Source organism: Bison bison, unplaced genomic scaffold, assembly GCF_000754665.1.
Source record: "Bison bison bison isolate TAMUID 2011002044 unplaced genomic scaffold, Bison_UMD1.0 scf7180017864252, whole genome shotgun sequence".
NCBI classification, from domain to species: domain Eukaryota; kingdom Metazoa; phylum Chordata; class Mammalia; order Artiodactyla; family Bovidae; genus Bison; species Bison bison.
The window spans coordinates 1,758,030-1,776,544 of NW_011494824.1; the positions used below are offsets into that span (position 1 = coordinate 1,758,030).

General features: G+C 43.2%; 1 protein-coding gene across 1 annotated transcript in view; it reads left to right on the forward strand.

Moving 5' to 3' along the window:
- Nucleotides 1–18,515, forward strand: part of SV2C (synaptic vesicle glycoprotein 2C) — a 164,602-nt gene that overhangs the window by 48,970 nt on the left and 97,117 nt on the right. The window contains exon 2 of the mRNA XM_010847613.1: nucleotides 4,831–5,011. Within this exon, the coding sequence (XP_010845915.1) occupies nucleotides 4,831–5,011 (181 nt within the window). The remainder of the gene's footprint in view (nucleotides 1–4,830; nucleotides 5,012–18,515) is intronic.

Sequence of the window (18,515 nt, forward strand, 5' to 3'; positions counted from 1 at the left end):
CCAGTGCTATTGATCCAGAGATCATACTCTGGGGAACAAGGATCTGGAAGACCTGAATTCAACTGCTGGCCTCTCTCAACCTCAGTTTCCCCACCTGTAAAATGGACTAATAGTTTTAAATTCTGTCAGTAGCCTCATGAGAAGTGGTGACCAGAGAAGGCTGGTCCATGTTAAGAGCTTATCCCGCCTCTCAATTTTCAAGGACTCCCTGTCTCAACACGGTGAAGACAAATGGAGTCATGAAAACAAGGCAGCCTTTCCACTCTTATTCACATCTCTCCCCCTCAAGTGTGTGCCTTTGCTAATATTCAGAGGTTTCGGCTTTAATTAGATCACGTGACTGAAACATGCCTCTCCTAGTTGTGCTGTTTGTCTGGAATAAACTGTTGGGTAGGCGTCATCCTGTCCGTAGCGTGCCCAACGGAAGTCTAGCTACAATTGGTCTAATTACCAGTAGTAATCCACTGTAGACACCAAAGATTATTATTATGTTTGGATCTGAAACATTTTTAGTCAGAGTCAGATTGAGATGCTACTTTTTTTCTCTCTAAACCTGTCACTTGTTGGAGGAATTTAATACTACGTTGAAATTTTTCTTATCTTTCAGAGTCCTCTCAGATGTTCTGTTCTCAGCAAAACCTTTTCAGAAGCCACAGTCAGAATTAGTGGCCACCTCCCGCCCCTCGGCCCCAGTCACCCCTCCACCGGAACACAGGCCTCACAGTGGGGCTCACTGGGTGATGGGTCTCCCTCCCTGAATTACAAGCGCCTTAAGCCATCTCGATGGAGTAAATGCGAGTTCAGGGACTCTAGCCTGGTTCCTGAGGGCACTTTCTGTCTGGCCATGTGTCCCCAGGAGGCCATGGAAGGTCCTGCTCCGGGTGCCCCTCTCTGTACTGGCCCTGGGCAGTGGGCTGTCGGGGGTTCTGTGGAATAAAGGATGTGAAACTGTCTCCTTTCTCTCCTGGCTTAGAGTAGGCATCAGAGGAAGATTCGCCAAGTTTTCCTTCCTTAAGGTCAAGGATCATGACTTATAGATCCATGTATTTCTAGCCTTCAGGAAAAGTCATACATAGTGGGTATGCTCTGTAAATTCTTTAAAACTGGATTTAATAGCCTCTCATTTAGGGAAATTGGGTGTATTTATTTTAGGCATAGAAATAATAGAGATGGAGAAATAACTGTTTGTTTTTCCCCTACTAGCTGATAGGGAATGCTCTTCTGAAATACATGAAATGTGTTTTGAAAAAGTAATTAAAATCCTGACAGAAATTTATTTCTGGTTTGCTTAAGCTTAAAAATCTGAAAGATTTTTAAGGAAGACTAGATATGATAAATGCTGCACAGGGGCAGGGTGGGGGAAGAAAACCTATATTTAACAAGCAGTTCCTACAGGATATCCATTTTGTATATTTATATGTATGAGCTTTCTGGAAGAATTGGAAAAAAATTGCTAATGGTTACCTTTGGGAAGAGGATCAAGGATTAGGGAGAAGAAGACTTTTATTTTCATTTTATACTTTTCTGTGTGGTTTGAATTATTGGCCATGGGGGCACATTTGAGTTAAAAAAAAAAATAGATAGATAGACATCTGGGGGAATTGAAAAATAGGCTATTTTTCTTTTTTATATATTAAAATCTCATAAGTATTATCTTTAAATTTTATTTGCAAGGGGCTTAAGTACAGGGTGCTAATAATAAATGCGGATTTCCTGTCCCTTGTCAAGTCACTAAGCCGTCGCCCTTGCAGGAATGAGCTCTTAGCCGTTACTACCCCTGAGGTTTAAAAAGCTCCCAGGTTGGGCTAAGTCCTTGCACTCCTGCTGAGCGGAGGAATGTAGCATCCGGTTATGAGCCCTGAAAATGCTAGAATCATTACTCTGTAACGCTCTAACCTGGTTTAGGGAAGATGTAGCTGCAAGGGATGGCCCAGAAGAGGATGACAGGACACGGAGACCCACCCAGAAGGACCATCATCCATTCTGAACTGGAAAAGTGAGGGGGTTATAGCTCCTTTAGAGCATGGCACAGGAACCGACTCATTTTGGGCTTCCCAGGGGGCACTAGTGGTAAAGAACCTGCCTGCCACTGCCGGATACATAACAGCTTCCATCCCTGGATCGGCAAGATTCCTCTGGAGGAGGAAATGGCAACACACTCTAGTATTCTTGCCTGGAGAATCCCAGGAACAGAGGAGCCTGGAGAGCTACAGTTCACGGGGTTGCAAAGAGTTGAATACAACTAAAGTGACTTAGCACGTCTGTGCTGCTCTTCGTAGCAAGAACTTGGATTTTCCTTTTTGCTCTAGCACCACCCAGCCGTTGGCAGCATCAGCTCCCTTACCTCCCCCACCAAGGGTCAGGGATGTACCCATCTGGAGTACCAGAGAGTAAGCAGTGCATCCCAGGTCACATACTTGGATGGGACAAAGCAGCGTGTCCCCTGAGCTCCCATCCGTCATTTTCCACTACCCAAGACTTAGCTCTAATTCTATGAGGGTGGCGTCCAGGGAGAAGGCACCTCTGAGACTTTTGAGGTACCACTTTCAATTTTAGATGTTACCTCCACCCAAGAGCCTGGACAAACTGGGATGTTTTCCCAGGAGGGCAGCCAGGAGGGTTAAAGGAATCATCACCACATTGTACAAAGAGACGAACTGGGATGTAGGCAGCACTCACTTCTCTGTGGTTAGATCGTTAATGTCCCTGTATGTCAGCTTCCCACCAATGAATGGTGTTCCCATAGTACTCACCTCAAAGGGTGGTAGAGAGGATTATGCAAGTTAATTCACGGAAGAGTTTAGAACTGGTAAGGGTTCCACAAGTACCAGTGACCATTTTTTGTTCCTGGGGCCAGAGCCACAAGAAAGAGTCCCAAGTCTTTAGATGGCAACAGCCATGGGCTGCTCCTGGTCGATGCAACTCACTTTCTGACCTGTAGGCATTTCTAAAGACAAACATTATTATCAAGCAGCTTGCACACATGCATGCTAAGTCACTTTAGTCACGTCCAACTCTTTGCGACCCTATGGACTGCAGCCTGCCAGGCTCCTCTGTCCCTGGGATTCTCCAGACAAGAATACTGCAGTGGGTTGCCATGACCTCCTCCAGGGGATCTTCCCAACCCAGGGATAGAGCCCGCGTCTCTTATGTCTCCTGCACTGGCAAGCAGGTTCTTTCATTCTAACCTGGGAAGTCCATCAAGCAGCTTAGCTTACTGATTAGTCTTCTGAGAGGCATGAGTGGCAAATTCAAGCCTCTTAGGCTGTAAATAAGAGATACGCCCCATATTCATTTTCCTGGGTGAATCTGCTCTGCGGATCCCTGTGCACTGTGCTGATACATTCTTTAAATTGTCTTCTCGACATGCGTTGGGCCTCATGATATGAGTAACCTCTTTATTGAGGAGGATGGTCTTTTTACGGTCAGCCACATAGTACAGAGAAAAGTAGGCCGTCCCTACCCAGGCAAAGGATAACCGCCCATCTCCTTTCAGCAGCCCAGTCTAAGTAAAAACAGCTTCTGTTGTGTCTTATTGTATAATTGCTCCAACATTCGCCATTCCCTCCAGTTGTCTAGACTCGTCTGTCTGCAGAGCAGCGTCTGCATGTCATTGATGTGGGGTCACCAGACCTTGCCAAGTGCTTTCCTTCTGGGTCTCATTAATTTATTAACTGTTAGCAAATGAATTCATGTGAATGTTTAAGGAGGATATTTCCCTAACCTAAAGCAATAAATAAGGTAGTGTTTTCTCAGCTTGTAACCTAGATGCTGCTGGGCACCTTCAACACTTGTTTGAGAAGGGACTACTCAAATGGTGCTTTGGTGAAGCAAAGGAAAAAAGCAGAATTGAGTAAAAGATGTAGCGGGCAGCTTTTTTAAAGCCAAAACTCTTATTTATTAATTATGCCATTTCCCCTAGACCTTGCATACCCTTTTGAAAACCTTCCAAAAAATAACATTTGCCATACCTAATATTGTATCATCCTATGGAAAACTCTGGACAGAGTTTATGAGGGCTTGGTTTTTTAGAAGAAGCAAGTGAATTGGAAAATTCAGCTGTTTGCTCAGTGATACCAAGAGGGGCATCTATTTAACTCTTGATTTTTCCATTTGTTTCCTTTACGAAAGCAAAGCCAACCATGGTGAGTTGAACAACCCCAAACCACAAGCAGCGATTTTCCTTCTTCTTAAGCTCCTGATGCCAAGAAAAAGTTTTTCTTTTCTGAGCAGGATTTGGGAGAGACCATTTTGAGATTAACTCTTGTAAACTTAACCTTCCCTAACATCCCTTCCTTTCAAGGAAGGGCCAGGGTTTTCAGGAGAACCAGAGAGAAAGAACCTAGCGATCTTGTAGAAGTTTCCTAGGAGTCTGGCTGTGGCCCAGGTCATCTGCTGCAGCGCAGGCTTGAAGCAGGCTAGAGGATCCGTTTTGACCTGGGAGCCCCTGACTCAGTCTCCCATCTCGGCCTTCCTGTGGTGCTAAGCTGGGCATTTGGACCAAAGATGACACAGCCATGAATCAAAGTGCGGGGTTGTTCTCTATGGGGACTCCTCATGCCTGCCCACTGGGGGTACCCTCCCCACAAGGCTGGGGAGAACGTGACCGTCTCATCTTCTGCCCTTGCCATCACCCATGGCAGCCTGAGGAAACTCACAGAGCTTGTTTTCCAGCTTGAAAGCGGATTCATGGATCCTGCAGAATCTATTTGTAAAGGAGCTGCTTTCCCACGCAGAATTCTAGAACGTCTCCTGCCCCTTGTTCACTTGCTGTTCCGAGTGTCGTTCCTGCCCGCTCTGACGTGTTTCTTTGTTTTCTGTGTGTTGCAGGCAGCATAGTGTACCTCGGCATGATGGTGGGGGCATTCTTCTGGGGAGGCCTGGCAGACAAAGTGGGAAGGAAGCAGTCCCTTCTGATTTGCATGTCTATCAACGGATTCTTTGCCTTCCTGTCTTCATTTGTCCAAGGTTATGGCTTCTTTCTCTTCTGTCGCTTACTTTCTGGATTCGGGTAAGGCTTTTCTCTTTCGGATTTTATAGTAATGTGTTTATTCTACATAAAGACATAATGTACGTGTTTTCCACTCTAGAGGCTCTCATTACCAAAAAATTATCCCTTAATGCATTTCCTTTCCCATCTTTGTGTCAGCCTTAGGAGCCATAATGCTGGTTCTTAGAAATATAATTATCAACCTTTAAATCCAGAAGAGAAGGGAATACGCATCTGTGTTCCCGTGGCTGATTCTTTTAGTGCTTTATGTCTAGGAAATGGGTGTTGTTTTCAAAGGAATGCTATATCTGTGGCAGTGCACATTTATGAGTGGCTGTTTTTTTCTTCTAAAAATTTAAGCCAGAAATAGCTTTAGTCCTACCTATTATGAACTAATTAAAGGTTTGAACCATTCAACAATGCTCTTAAATCCAAGATGAGAGGGTCTCAAGTAAATATTGTTTAATTGATCCATGGTAACTGCAGGAGACCACCTGCAATGCAGGAGATCTGAGTTTGATCCCTGGGTCCGGAAGATCCCCTGGAGAAGGAAGTGACAACCCCATCCACAGAGGAACCTGGCAGGCTACAGTCCGTGGGGTCGCAACCAGTTGCAACATGACTTAGCGACTAAACCACCAATAGCATATCTAACTAAGTAGGAAGCCTGCTTCATGAGATGCAATAGGTTCTTTTTATAGGTTCCTGACTTCTGGTGAATCAACAGAAGTTGTGCTATTGACAAGTGCAGTGGCATACTATAACCAATGGTTAGTCGTTTTTGTTAAAGAACTTGAAGCACTCGTTACTAGATTAAGCAAATCCACAGCTTAGGAAAACCCAATACTTCAATTAGGAGAGTCCAAGAAACTGCTTGAATAGGAAAAAAAAATAGTGTAAATATAAAATTTCTGATTCATGCTTAAGAACTCTGTTTAAGATGTTGTTTAGAGATGTTGTTTCTGAGGGAGTCTAGCATAAGATGAATCTATAGGAATAATATAAAATAAAAGAAAAATGAATGAAGAAGGGGCAGGAATCTGTGCTGGGTTATGAATTTGAGAAGCCGATCAGTTGTGGTTGATGATGTTGGTCACCACACAGCAAAGCCCAGTTTTGCCCAAAGAGGAGGTCAAAAAGCTGCAGCCCATCTCTCTTAATTACATATAGTAGTACTTTAAAATCAGAGCTAAGATTAGCCGGAATATAAGACATCAAAGAGAAAGACCATGTAAGTGGATTATTTTAAGAGTACAAAGGTTTCCCCGTGCAGACTAATGGTTCACTTTCATAATTCATTCAAAACACTTACATTTTTATATTGTTTTCTGCCACAAGATTTGTTCACATATTGAGATTGGTGGATCCACAGATTTTTCTGATGTTCTTTTTTTATCTTCTGGAACCTCATCTGTGCTACATTCTACACACAGGATGTGTGTGCATGCTCAGTTGCTCAGTCGTGTCCGACTCTTTGCGACCCCATGGACCGTAGCCCGCCAGGCTCCCCTGTCCATGGAATTTTCCAGGCAAGGAGACTGGAGTGGGTTGCCATTTCCTACTCCAGGGGATCTTCCCGACCCAGAGATCAAACCCATGTCTCTTGCATTTCCTGCTTTGACATATTCTTCACACAGCGGGCACTTGGCAAATGTATGACTAAGTTGCAGGAATCTCAGGAGTTCTCCTTAGAGTGAAGACACTGCAGTAAAGCAGGAGGGTTGGAAAGTTTGGGAAAGTGTGAAAATATTTTTTCCTTGGAGAAAAATGATCAGAATCAATCATTTGCTTTGTATCAATGGGGAAAGAGGGCTTTTCCTTAGCAGAGGGGATGCTTGGTGTTCAAGGCTCTGTGTGAGACTGGCTGCACACGTCATCTGTGGGGAGGATTTCTGGGTCATGAATTCAGAGGGCTGCAGCCAAGCCAGTGCTGAGTGAGTTGAGATACCTGAGGAAGAGCAGGTGCGATTAAAGCTGCTTGTTAAAGGACCATCTCAGGGTCCATAGGATAAGACATTCTTGCCACAGGAGAACTTCCTCCTGCTTTTTCTTTTATGTACATAATACCGCTAGCCTGTCAGAAGAGGCCTAACAACCCAAGTTCTGAACTTTCCAGTCCTTTCCATTCACAACCTTATCCAGAAAATATCAACAATATCCATAGACTCAAAAGTATCTGGCTGGGTTTGGATGATTATGGCAATTTTCATTGCCAGTCTAGATGAAGACATGGGCAACTCCATTGACTGCAGAGAAAAGGGCCATTCTGGTGGCTGTAGCATACTCCAGACTAAGGGACTGTCCAGAAGCTAATTCAAGGGCAGCACAGAGACAGAGACGGCTTGGGTATATTCATGACGTCATTTGCTTCTTTGTTGCCGACACATCATTTTTCAACCAGCAGCTCAGGGCTGCAGACCTCTAAATAAGATAATTTACCTGGCAAAGCACAGACTGTGCATTGCTAATTCAGCTACACTCTATCAATTGTGCTCCGAGAGACTAATGCACTGAATGCCTTTGCAAAGTGGGCACAGAATGGGGAGTCCAGAAATTCAAGTCCACCCTACCCCTGGCCTTACTGTGAGCCCTTGGGAAAGTCCCGCGGGCCCTCCAGCCTGCTGCTTCTTTTGTGAAAGGGAGAAAATAGTGCTTTGCATCCTACCTTTGAGTATGAGGATCAAGTGAGATTGCATGTTGAATCTTGCCTTAAAGTGACAGCAGATGGAGAGGGGAAAAGAGGCTTCTTTCCGACTTTGATTCCCAGAGGGAAACAGAAAAGACTAATCATGGGCAAAGACTTGGAAGAAAACAGGCAAGTGAAATGGAGCATCCCTGCTCTCCAGAATAGTTGGGAGAGTCCCTCAGCTGGGAGTGGGGCTTGCAGGGAAGCCATGTGAGCTTACTCACCTGGACCCAGGTAGCAAAACACTCAGGACCTTGTAGGATCCAGCAGCTGAGGGGACCTGAGAAACGCAGCTGTTAAGGGAAGTGAAGAAATCGGTCTCTCTTCCTTGGATGAGTTTGGTGCCTTGTTGCCTTCTCCTAACATATGGAGAGCTGCCCTGATGACAGAGGGGTTGTCTCGGCAGCGAGGGTTCATCTGGACACTCTCAGCTGAGTCTCTATGTTCTCCAATTCCATTCCAACTCAAAAACAAAACTCTTTCACACCTTCTCTTCTCCTGAAACCATGGAGGACCTTTCACAGTTATAGATGAGACCTGGCCCCTAGATGCTTCCTGTCTGCTTGGAGAGGGAAGGTACACAGACAGCCCTCCCGTTGTTGTTCAGTCGCATCTGACTCTTTGCAACCCCATGGACTGCAGCACACCAGGCCTCCCTGTCCTTCACCATCTCCCAGAGTTTGCTCAAACTCATGTCTATCGAGTCGGTGATGCTATCTAACCATTTCGTCCTCTGTCGTCCCCTTCCCCTCCTGCCCTCAATTTTTCCTGACATCAGGGTCTTTTCCAGTGAGTTGGTTCTTTGTATCAGGTGGCCAAAGTATTGGAGCTTCAGCCTCAGCATCAGTCCTTCCAATGAATGTTCAGGGTTGATCTCCTTTAGGATTGACTGGTTTGATCTCCTTGCTGTCCAAGGGACTCTCCAGAGTCTTCTCCAGCACCACAATTCAAAAGCACTCCCATTCTCTATATGCTAAGAACTAGTCAGTGTCCTTTATGGGGCAGCAGCAAGGGGTGTGGGAGGCTCATAGATGAAGAGAAAACGGTGACAAAACTGTGAGTGAAAAGCCAGTTTCTGCGTGAAGGCTCTTGTTGTTTAAAAGGCTTTGTTCAAACCCTTTCCACATCCATCACTTACACACTGAAAACATAAGCAGCTGAAGTTTTGACATAGTCCTTTTATTTAAACATTGTTAGTTAAAATTTGAGTCAAAGAATTAAGACTTTGATCCTAGAGACCTTAAATAGGAGATCTTGTTATTTCTATGCACCAGGCAGCTCCCTTATCCACGTCTGATCTGGTTTTAAATTGAAGAGAACTCGGTGAACAAGGAAGGAAAATTTCAGAATGTTGGCACTTTTTTCCCGTTGTGGAACTCTGGTGCTCAGACCCTGCAACTCTCCACACATTTCCCAGGAGCATCACTCTCACCATCCTTTCAGCTTCACGGGGTCTTCTTCCTGGTCCCTCAGCACTCACAACCTCAGACCACCCCTCCCATTGACGCTCCCCACAGACCCCTGGTTGGTCTTTTTGGTTGCACTGATCAATACACCAAAATATTTGCTTCTTATATGTCTTTCCTCCACCAGCATGTAAATTCCAAGAGATTGACAGGATAGGTCTGTCCACTCTTTACTGCTTAATCGCAGGAAGCTTAATAAAGTCTTACTTGGTCTGTGTAAGGGGAAGAGTTCTCAATTAAATGACCAAAAGTTGAACTTGCATCATAAAAACAAAAAGGCATGGCCCTCAGTCAATTTCCAGACTTGAGCCAGTTTACAGACCCAGAACCCCTTGAATGAAGGGGAGACCCTACTACATTGCTGGAAGTTTATGCTGTTCATCTTTCCCCCAGTCTTCCCCAAAAGGACCTGTAGCCTTTTACCAGGGTAACTGAATGAGAGAAAAGGAAATAATCAACTTTTCAGAGCTTACTAGGCACTGGCTCTGAACTGACATTAATTCCAGGGGACCCAAAATGTCACTGTGGTTCACCACTCAGAGTTAAGGACTTACAGAGGTCGGGTGTTCAATGGAGTTTGATCTCAGATCCATCTCACAGTGAGTCCAGGAGGTCCCTGAATCCATCCTGTGGTCACTTCCCACTTCCAGAATACATAATTGGAATGGACAGAGCACTGGTAGGATCTCCACATTGGTATGGTGCCTGTCTACCAATTCCTCACACTGGGCCTTTCAGAGGAGGAAGCGAATTTCTGGGTCACAGTCCAAACCCCTCATTTCACAGGTTAAGGTTCAGTGATGGGACCAGGAAGGACACAGCCAGGACTTAAGTTGCGGTGAAGTCCTTCTGAACTGGCCACTCTGTGAACAGGCAAACTGTGCATTCTGAATCCAAGGTTAAGATGCCTTGTGTTGACTTTATTGCAAGTGCCACAGGCTTCCTCTTGCCCTGTCTTATTGTGTTTCTGAGGCATCATTAGCAGGACTGTGTTATATTCCTGCTCTGCATATAAAGGAGCCTGATGGCTGGGTTTGTGATAGATGTGCTTTCCTCTTTATTCACCACACTAAGTCATGAGTGTATTTTCTTAGAAACACATGTGTCCAGGTGCCAAATTCTGTATGACTTTACGTGTTTATTCAGCACAAGGCACACTCTTCCTGCCAGGGACAGCAGTGTTTTATGGGAAGGAGGAGTAGGGCATCAGCAATTATTCATCTGTTTCTCAGTTTCCTAAGTGAGTCTCACATCGGGGAACAGACATTTCCCTCTCCTCTTTTGTTACAGAAAATTAGAAAGATGGGAAATGGAGTTGACACCATTGATTCATTTTCATTTGCCCAGAATTAAATTATTTGTTTCCAGTCACCGTTAATTATGAGAATGGGAATGCTTCAGATGCCGGGCAATGTCAAACTTGGGAGCATCTTGCTGAAGGCCTGGCACTGCTAAGCGTAAAGGTCAGGAGAAAACTACACCAGCAACAGAAATTAAAATGAAATTTCAGTGTCTGTGTATGGTAGGAGAATGACTGGCCATTTCTCCCTCTGCAAATGGAGCCTCATAAATGCATCCTTCATAGCTAAACAATATCTATCCATTCACTGATATCAATCCATTGTTGTCAGGGTGCAATAACCGGAATACCTTGACTTGATAGAAATGATCACCACTAACTGAAATCCTTCAAACTATGTAGAACCTCATTTATGTCCGGAACATTTCTAAAATAATTGAGTATGCAAAAATACCCTGCCTTTTTGAAATTAGAACTTTGGGGCACGGATAGATTGACTTCCATGTGTTCAGTAGACTCCCAGCTCTTCTGAGTTTTAGTCTAATTCCAAACTGTAAGGTTATACCTCCTGCATTGGAAAAACGCAGAACTGTTTAAAATTTTTCAACTTTTAAACATGTTTTATCAAATATCTATGTAGTAGTTGCCCTATTGAGAGATGCTGTGTTAAGTACTTTATAAATATTGATTCATTAAAGCCTCATGGTGACCCTATGAGGAAGATAATATTTATGCTACCCATTTTATAGATGAGAACGATGAGGCACAGAGAGGCTAATGGTAAAATCATACCCAGGCAGTCTGGCTCCATGCTTATAACCACCAGGCCTGTGTTATCTCAGATTCATTGAGAAATGTCTGTGATTTCATACCACACGATGTCTGATCCATGACAGACACCAAATAAACATTTTGAACAGATCCGTTCAAGATTTCTGACCCAAAGAATTGGAATGGAAAGACTGTTTCCAATATGGAAGATGAGGCAACAGACTAAATTACCTTTAATCCAAAAATAATTGCAAACCCAAGTTATAAACAGTGAGTCAGTGTTTTCCTGGGCCTGTGCAGTCCCGCAGGCCATATGTAGCCACGAAGTATATGAAATGTGGCCAAATTTAGATGTGCTGTAAAGTATAAAGTACATAGCACTGGATTCCAAAGCCTTAATACATGCAAAAGAGTATAAAATATCTCATTAATAATTTTTAGATTGATTACATGTTAAAATGATAGTATTTGGATACATTGGGTTAAATGAATATTTATTAAAAGTTAACTGCAGCCTTGTTTTAATATCTTTTCTAGAAAATTCAAAATTTTATACATACTTCACATGGTATTTCTGTTTGAAAGCACTGCCTTAAACAATGCCTTTTATGAGAATTTCCAACAACAGTGGGCCATTCAGACACAGTTTATTTCCCTGTATACCTTTTGGCGAAAGAACTATAGATTCCAAGGGAGAAAGAAGTAACAGAGGAAAAGTTCTCCCAAAGTCATAATGTATAATTATGAAAAATTAGCCACATGCACTTTTAAGAACTGACTCTGTGAGCTCCGTGAGGGTAGGGATATGTATTCTTCATGCCTGTCCCTCCAGCACCAGGTCCTTGGCCCAGATCTTGGCTGGGTGAGGGGCTGGATGGTGCGGGGGAGGGGTGGATGATGGATGGATTGGTAAATGGCAGCTGAGTGGGAGACTGAGGAGAAAAGGGTGATTAGATATATACAGCAAGTGACTGGAAAAGTCTGCATGTCTTTTTTCATCACTTCTTACAGATCATCCTAACGGTCATCACCATCTTTATTCACAACATCATTTAGGTGCTGTGGGAGTGCATGATTCCAGCTGTCTCAATAGTGAGATGATTCTTTTCCAAGACAGCATGAGGATTCTGATCTCTGAATACATCTTCTCCCTCCATGGCAGCCTGTCTGCTGCTGTGGATATGCAGATCTGTTTAGGTTTGAGGGGCTTTGCGTGCATGCTACGTTGCTAAGTTGCTTCAGTCGTGTCCGACTCTTTGTGACCTTATGGACTGTAGGAACCGCCAGGCTCCTCTGTCCGTGGGATTCTCCAGGCAAGAACACTGGAATGGGTTGCCGTGCCCTTCTCCAGGGGATTTTCCCGACCCAGGCATTGAACCAGCGTCTCCTGAATTTGCAGGCAGATTCTTTACCACTAGCTGCTGCCTGCAGTTGTTTAGGTTTGACGGGCTTAGGGCACCAATATGGTTGCAAACAAGGGCTAGGGGAATTGAAATTATGTTTTCTTAGAAACACAACTTTTACTCAGATTATATGTGTGCATCTCCATATTCTCAAAATAGTCAGGTTTAAGCTGCGGCTTTGCAGATGGGAAGACTAAAGCTACCCTAACCCCCCACGCTTTAGCATCAAAGCTGGGCATGAGGGATCCCTATTCCTAATTTGATGATTGGTTTTGTTACCAGGAAACATTCTTTTCCTGTCTCTATCTTGATTACTTACAGTAGACATATGCCTTCTAATCAATACAGCAATCTCATTTTCTGTGCCAGCCTAGCCTGTTCAGAGATGTTAGATCTGTGTTCTTTCATCTAAACCTCTGAGCAGCCTCCTCTGTGATACTCTGTTACTATCATAAAAAGGAAGTCCATCTTTGGAGTTGCTGCTTTAGCTGGTAGGCTGCAGTCCATGGGGTCGCTGAGAGTCGGACACGACTGAGCGACTTCACTTTCACTTTTCATTTCCATGCACTGGAGAAGGAAATGGCAACCCACTCCAGTGTTCTTGCCTGGAGAACCCCAGGGACAGGGGAGCCTGGTGGGCTGCCGTCTATGGGGTCGCACAGAGTCGCACACGACTGAAGTGACTTAGCAGCAGCAGCAGCAGCAGCTTTAGTTGTTTACTTCTGGGTCCAGTTGAAAACACAGTGAACTGGTTCCGAATTGCTGTCCGACTTGCCTGGCAGTTCAGTGTCTTCTTTCTTTTTTTGGTTGCTGATTCTGAGCAAGGATTAAAAGGATATTTTTCATGAAAATTATTTGTGATTGTGATTCCTGGCATAGACTACAGCATTCATTAGTCATTTTTATAAACCCATAATACTTGTAATAAAGCCACCAGAGTCAGCTCTTGGTGGATTTTGCCACCTGCTTACTATCTGTAAGGAACACATGACTTTACAATGCTTATTCAACTTCCTGCTTAATTACATTCTCATGTAATACCTCATTTCCCAATGGAAAGGGAAGTTTGAGGAATGGCACTGGCTGGCAATCACGTGGTGAAGTAAGTAAGAATAAAATTACTCATTATTATCAATATGTGCTCACTGAAGCATTAAAGCACAACAGAATTATTCAATTCTTTTCAGGACAGGAAGTCATCATTCTATAATTTCTCCCCTGAACATCATACTTCGAGCCATTTTAAGTATAACTGGCCTTTTTGTGTACAACCTCCTTCTATCACCATAGAAACCTCCTCCTCATCTTCTCAGTAGCCAGCATACATCCGAGTGACAAGGTACAGAGACAGACGTAATCCACCACGAAGGTGTCATCGAGGCTGGAGTGATGCAAGCTGTGCCTGTGAAATGTGCAGACTTAAATCAGTCAGGCTTCCTAGTTTTTCAAGGAGGTTTGTGGAGACAGGAATGTTTGGCCTTCTCCTTCTTCCCACTTTGCTAAACTCCTTCAATTTACATGTCTCGTGTTTCCAACACAGAAATTTTGTCTGTAAAGCTGATATAAGTCTTCGCCTTATACTATATCTCATTTGTGAATTTGTCTTAGTTTACTGAGGAAAATATGTTTTATGACATTTACTTGATGCCTAATACTGAGTATTGCGAGAAGTATTGCAGAGCTTTTGAGGGGCATGTTATGTGTGTTCCCACACTTGAGTGGACACACACATGCAACGAGGTACTGGAGGGGTGCCAGCTTATTCTAGTGATGTGTTTTAATACAGATTCTTTTTTACTTTCTTTATATTTCTGTAATTAAAGTTGTAAACACCTAACATTAATAGTACTTAGGGAAAATAGCTCCAACTCTGAAATTCCACATGTCAACATTCTGTTTCATCAGTGTCAATTCAATTATTTTGAATCTGGCTAATCTTCCACCCATAATAGAGTGTGCATTTCAATTATTATTCCCTTTGTGCCTCCAACTACCATGGACAATGAAGATATGATCCTTGATGGGAGCTAATAAAATAGACTTAATATCCTATGGTGAGAAAAATTCTTTATAAACCACCCTGATCTCATTGTTTCGTTTGTGTAAATATTCTGTCAAAAATGAAATCGTGAGCACATTTCAACAGTAGCTAATTAATCAATAGATAATGAACAATAAAGAGGTCTCCCTGTTAACTGTATTTAGACATTTACTGCCTATCTGCTGTGTAAAAGATAACCATGGTATGCCTTATATCCTGGCTGTTTAAAGTATCATATTTCCTCTATTACATCCCCATGGCAAGAGTTTCTCAACCTCAGCACTATTGATATTGGCAGCTGGATAAGTCTTTGTTGTGAGGGGCTGCTGTGAATATGATAGGGTTTTTAGCAGTGTGCCTGAACTCTGCCCACAATGTGCCAGGGGCAACCCCTGAGCTGTGATAACTAAAAATATCTCCAGACATTGTCAAATGTCTGCTGGGAGAGGGGCACAAAATCAACCCTATTTAATAACCGTAGAGAATTTGAGAAACTCCATTCAGATATGTTTCTCCCTTCAAGTGTTCTCAGAAATTGTATCTTAGTACAATAAAACAAATAAGGAGATGTATTAGCCCCTCATACAAAATAGTGAGGTAGAATAGTAATAGGGAGCTTTTAAAATAAGATTTGGTGGTGGAGGGTGACCACTAAGACATAGAGTAGTTCACGAACCCTTTTGGGGCTCTGCTGCTGTCAGAACTGCCATGCCAGCACCCCCAGCTTCTCCGGTCATGTTGGCCCAGGACATAAGGTGTATGTTTCCACTCACTGGAGAGGTTAGGTCGTCACAGCAGCTTAGTCCTCCCTCCATCATCAGAGAGTCTCGGGGCAATTCGTTTCTTACGAGTAAACAGTGCAAGCCCAGTAGGCCAAGTAAGGGGGATTCAAAGATGGATATGTTATAGTCGTCACCTTCCAAGAGCCTCTGGTCTAGTGTAAACAACGTGCTTAGTCCTCCCTCCATCATCAGAGAGTCTCGGGGCAATTCGTTTCTTACGAGTAAACAGTGCAAGCCCAGTAGGCCAAGTAAGGGGGATTCAAAGATGGATATGTTATAGTCGTCACCTTCCAAGAGCCTCTGGTCTAGTGTAAACAACGTGCTTAGTCCTCCCTCCATCATCAGAGAGTCTCGGGGCAATTCGTTTCTTACGAGTAAACAGTGCAAGCCCAGTAGGCCAAGTAAGGGGGATTCAAAGATGGATATGTTATAGTCGTCACCTTCCAAGAGCCTCTGGTCTAATGTAAACAACGTGTAAGCGCTCTGATCGGCTATGAAACTCCAGGAACAGTTAATATTACGGCACACTGCAATGTACTGTAATGTTTTTTCTCTGCTTGAAGGATATCACCGTATGATGAGGAGTTAATGTTTTCCCCCAAATAGATGATCAGCTCACAATAAGAAATGTGAATGCTTGGATTGTTTTTTAGGTCTCTGAGTCTGAAGGACTTTGCGAGGGATTTAAATAGATTCCTTCCCTCCTTCTTCAGACTCACTTAGCCCTTGATGTTAGAATGCCTTGTGGTCTGCTTTACAAACATTGAGAGACATCCATGCAAAAAGAAATTCAAAAAGCAAAAATCAAAACAAACAAAAAAAAAACTTGAAAAAGAGACTTTGAATTAAAACCAGAAGGATTGTTTAAAAGCCCCTAAAGTTGGTGTTCTTTTATGCAACTGCATTGGTAGCCACCTGGAATACATTCATCTTGGTTCAGAGCAACCTGGCATCCCCTGACACACAACTGTGCCTTCCTGAAGTGTGAGTTACCACTCATACATACAGAGTGTCCAGAAAACCAATGAAACATTAATTAGGATATTAAAAATCAGTAAAAACTGAGGCTCTTCCTTTGCATCGAAAAGTGAAGACACGGATTAGGGACCTGGGACTTTATAGTCCAGAGAAACAGATTCCTCACATCAAATGACAAAAGGAACAGCGTTAAATGATTTATGACACAGATGTTTTATTTCCCATTAAAATTGTGTGTTGTAACGGAACCATTTCAAACCTGTTTGAAGCATTGTTGAATTTTTAAATTCAGCTAGCTGTCCACGCATGGTGTGAGGTCCTCAGGAAGCCAGGCAGAGAACTGTGTGTTTCTGTGGTGTGGTTTATAGCCAGCTCTGACTGGTCATCATATACATCTGTTTCTTGTTTGGGGGTCTGGTTGATGGACTTGGACCTGGCTGGCTACCCTTGATGTGATGGTGCTGAGTTGCCATGTGCTACGTCTGAAATCCCATGGAGATTTTAGGTAGAACCATCACATTCATACCCCAGAGGAACAGATATAGATGCTCTAAGTTAGTGATTTTCAAACTCTTTGAACAGTAGGTCTTACTAAGAGCATATATATATAAGTATATATATAATTATGGGCTTCCCCAGGGCTCAGCAGTAAAGAATCTGCCTGCAATGCAGGAGCCGCAGGAGACATAGGTTCAGTCCCTGGATTGGGAAAATCCCCTGAAAGAGAGCAAGGCAGTCCACTCCATTATTCTTGCCTGGAGAATCCCATGGATTCTAGGAGCCTAGTGAGCTGTAGTCCTTAGGGTCGCAAAGAATCGGACATGACTGAAGCAACTTAGCACACATGCGTATATATAGTTACATATTTATGTATATTTATACTCACATATATACACATATGAATATATATTACACACTATAAATGTTTATTGTGAATGAAATGTATGAAATGATACTTATTACTTGAATGTCACTCAAATATTTCATGTCTATTTCAATTTTTAAAATGCTATTGACATTTGCTAAATTAATTTTGTAGCCTGTAGATTGAAAAGCACTATTCTAGGTGGTCTGCACATATCCAGCCACAGATGACTACCCCATAAACAGGGGCAGACTCATGAAACGGTGCCATGCCTACCAGTTGGTGCAGAGTGACACTATCAGCTCCGTGGTTCATTAGGTACATCTGCTGCAGATGTGGCCTTTCTCTTCATTGCATTTGCTAAGATCGCTGTCACTCTTTATCATATTAAAGGCACTCAGGAAATCAGTTATTGCTAAATGGATAAATACAAGTGCCATTCCTTGACATCAAATTTACTTGAAATGTCAATAGCAATTTTCCTTACAGAAACATGAACATAAAGGAATCAGTACATGTTTGAAAAACTGTATCACTAGATGTTGTCTTTACAACTTGCTTATATGTTGAGGGCTTCCCTGATAACTCAGTTGGTGAAGAATCCGCCTGCAATGCAGGAGACCCCAGTTCAATTCCTGGGTCAGGAAGATCCCTGGAGAAGGGATAGGCTACCCACTCCAGTATTCTTGGGCTTCCCTTGTAGTTCAGCTGGTACAGAATCTGCCTGCAATGTGGGAGACCTGGGTTCGATCCCTGGGTTGGGAAGATCCCCTGGAGAAGGGCAAGGCTATCCACTCCAGTATTCTGGCCTGGAGAATTCCATGGACTGTATAGCCCATGGGGTTGCAAAGAGTCAGACATGACTGAGCGACTTTCACTTTCACTATATTGTAGCATGCTTAAAAAAATAATTATGTTAAGAATTCACATATTGTTTAGAATGATAGTAATTATTTCCCATACTACCTTACTTTCTTAGACAGTGTCTTAAAATTTGTGGGGTCAAGGCCAAGTTGACCTTCTGATGAGTTCTATGGCCCATCTCCCTAGAATGAACAAAATTTTGATTCCATAGACCCTCATTTGAGAACCTTAACCTGAGAAGAGGTCACTGTTCATACCTTCTATCCAGAGATCAGTCAGTGTCTCTTAAAATCACCTTGACTGGAAGGAAGCATTGTGCTGTTGGTAATCTAAACCAGCAGCTCTTTATGTGATTGTCCCAGTGCCCCT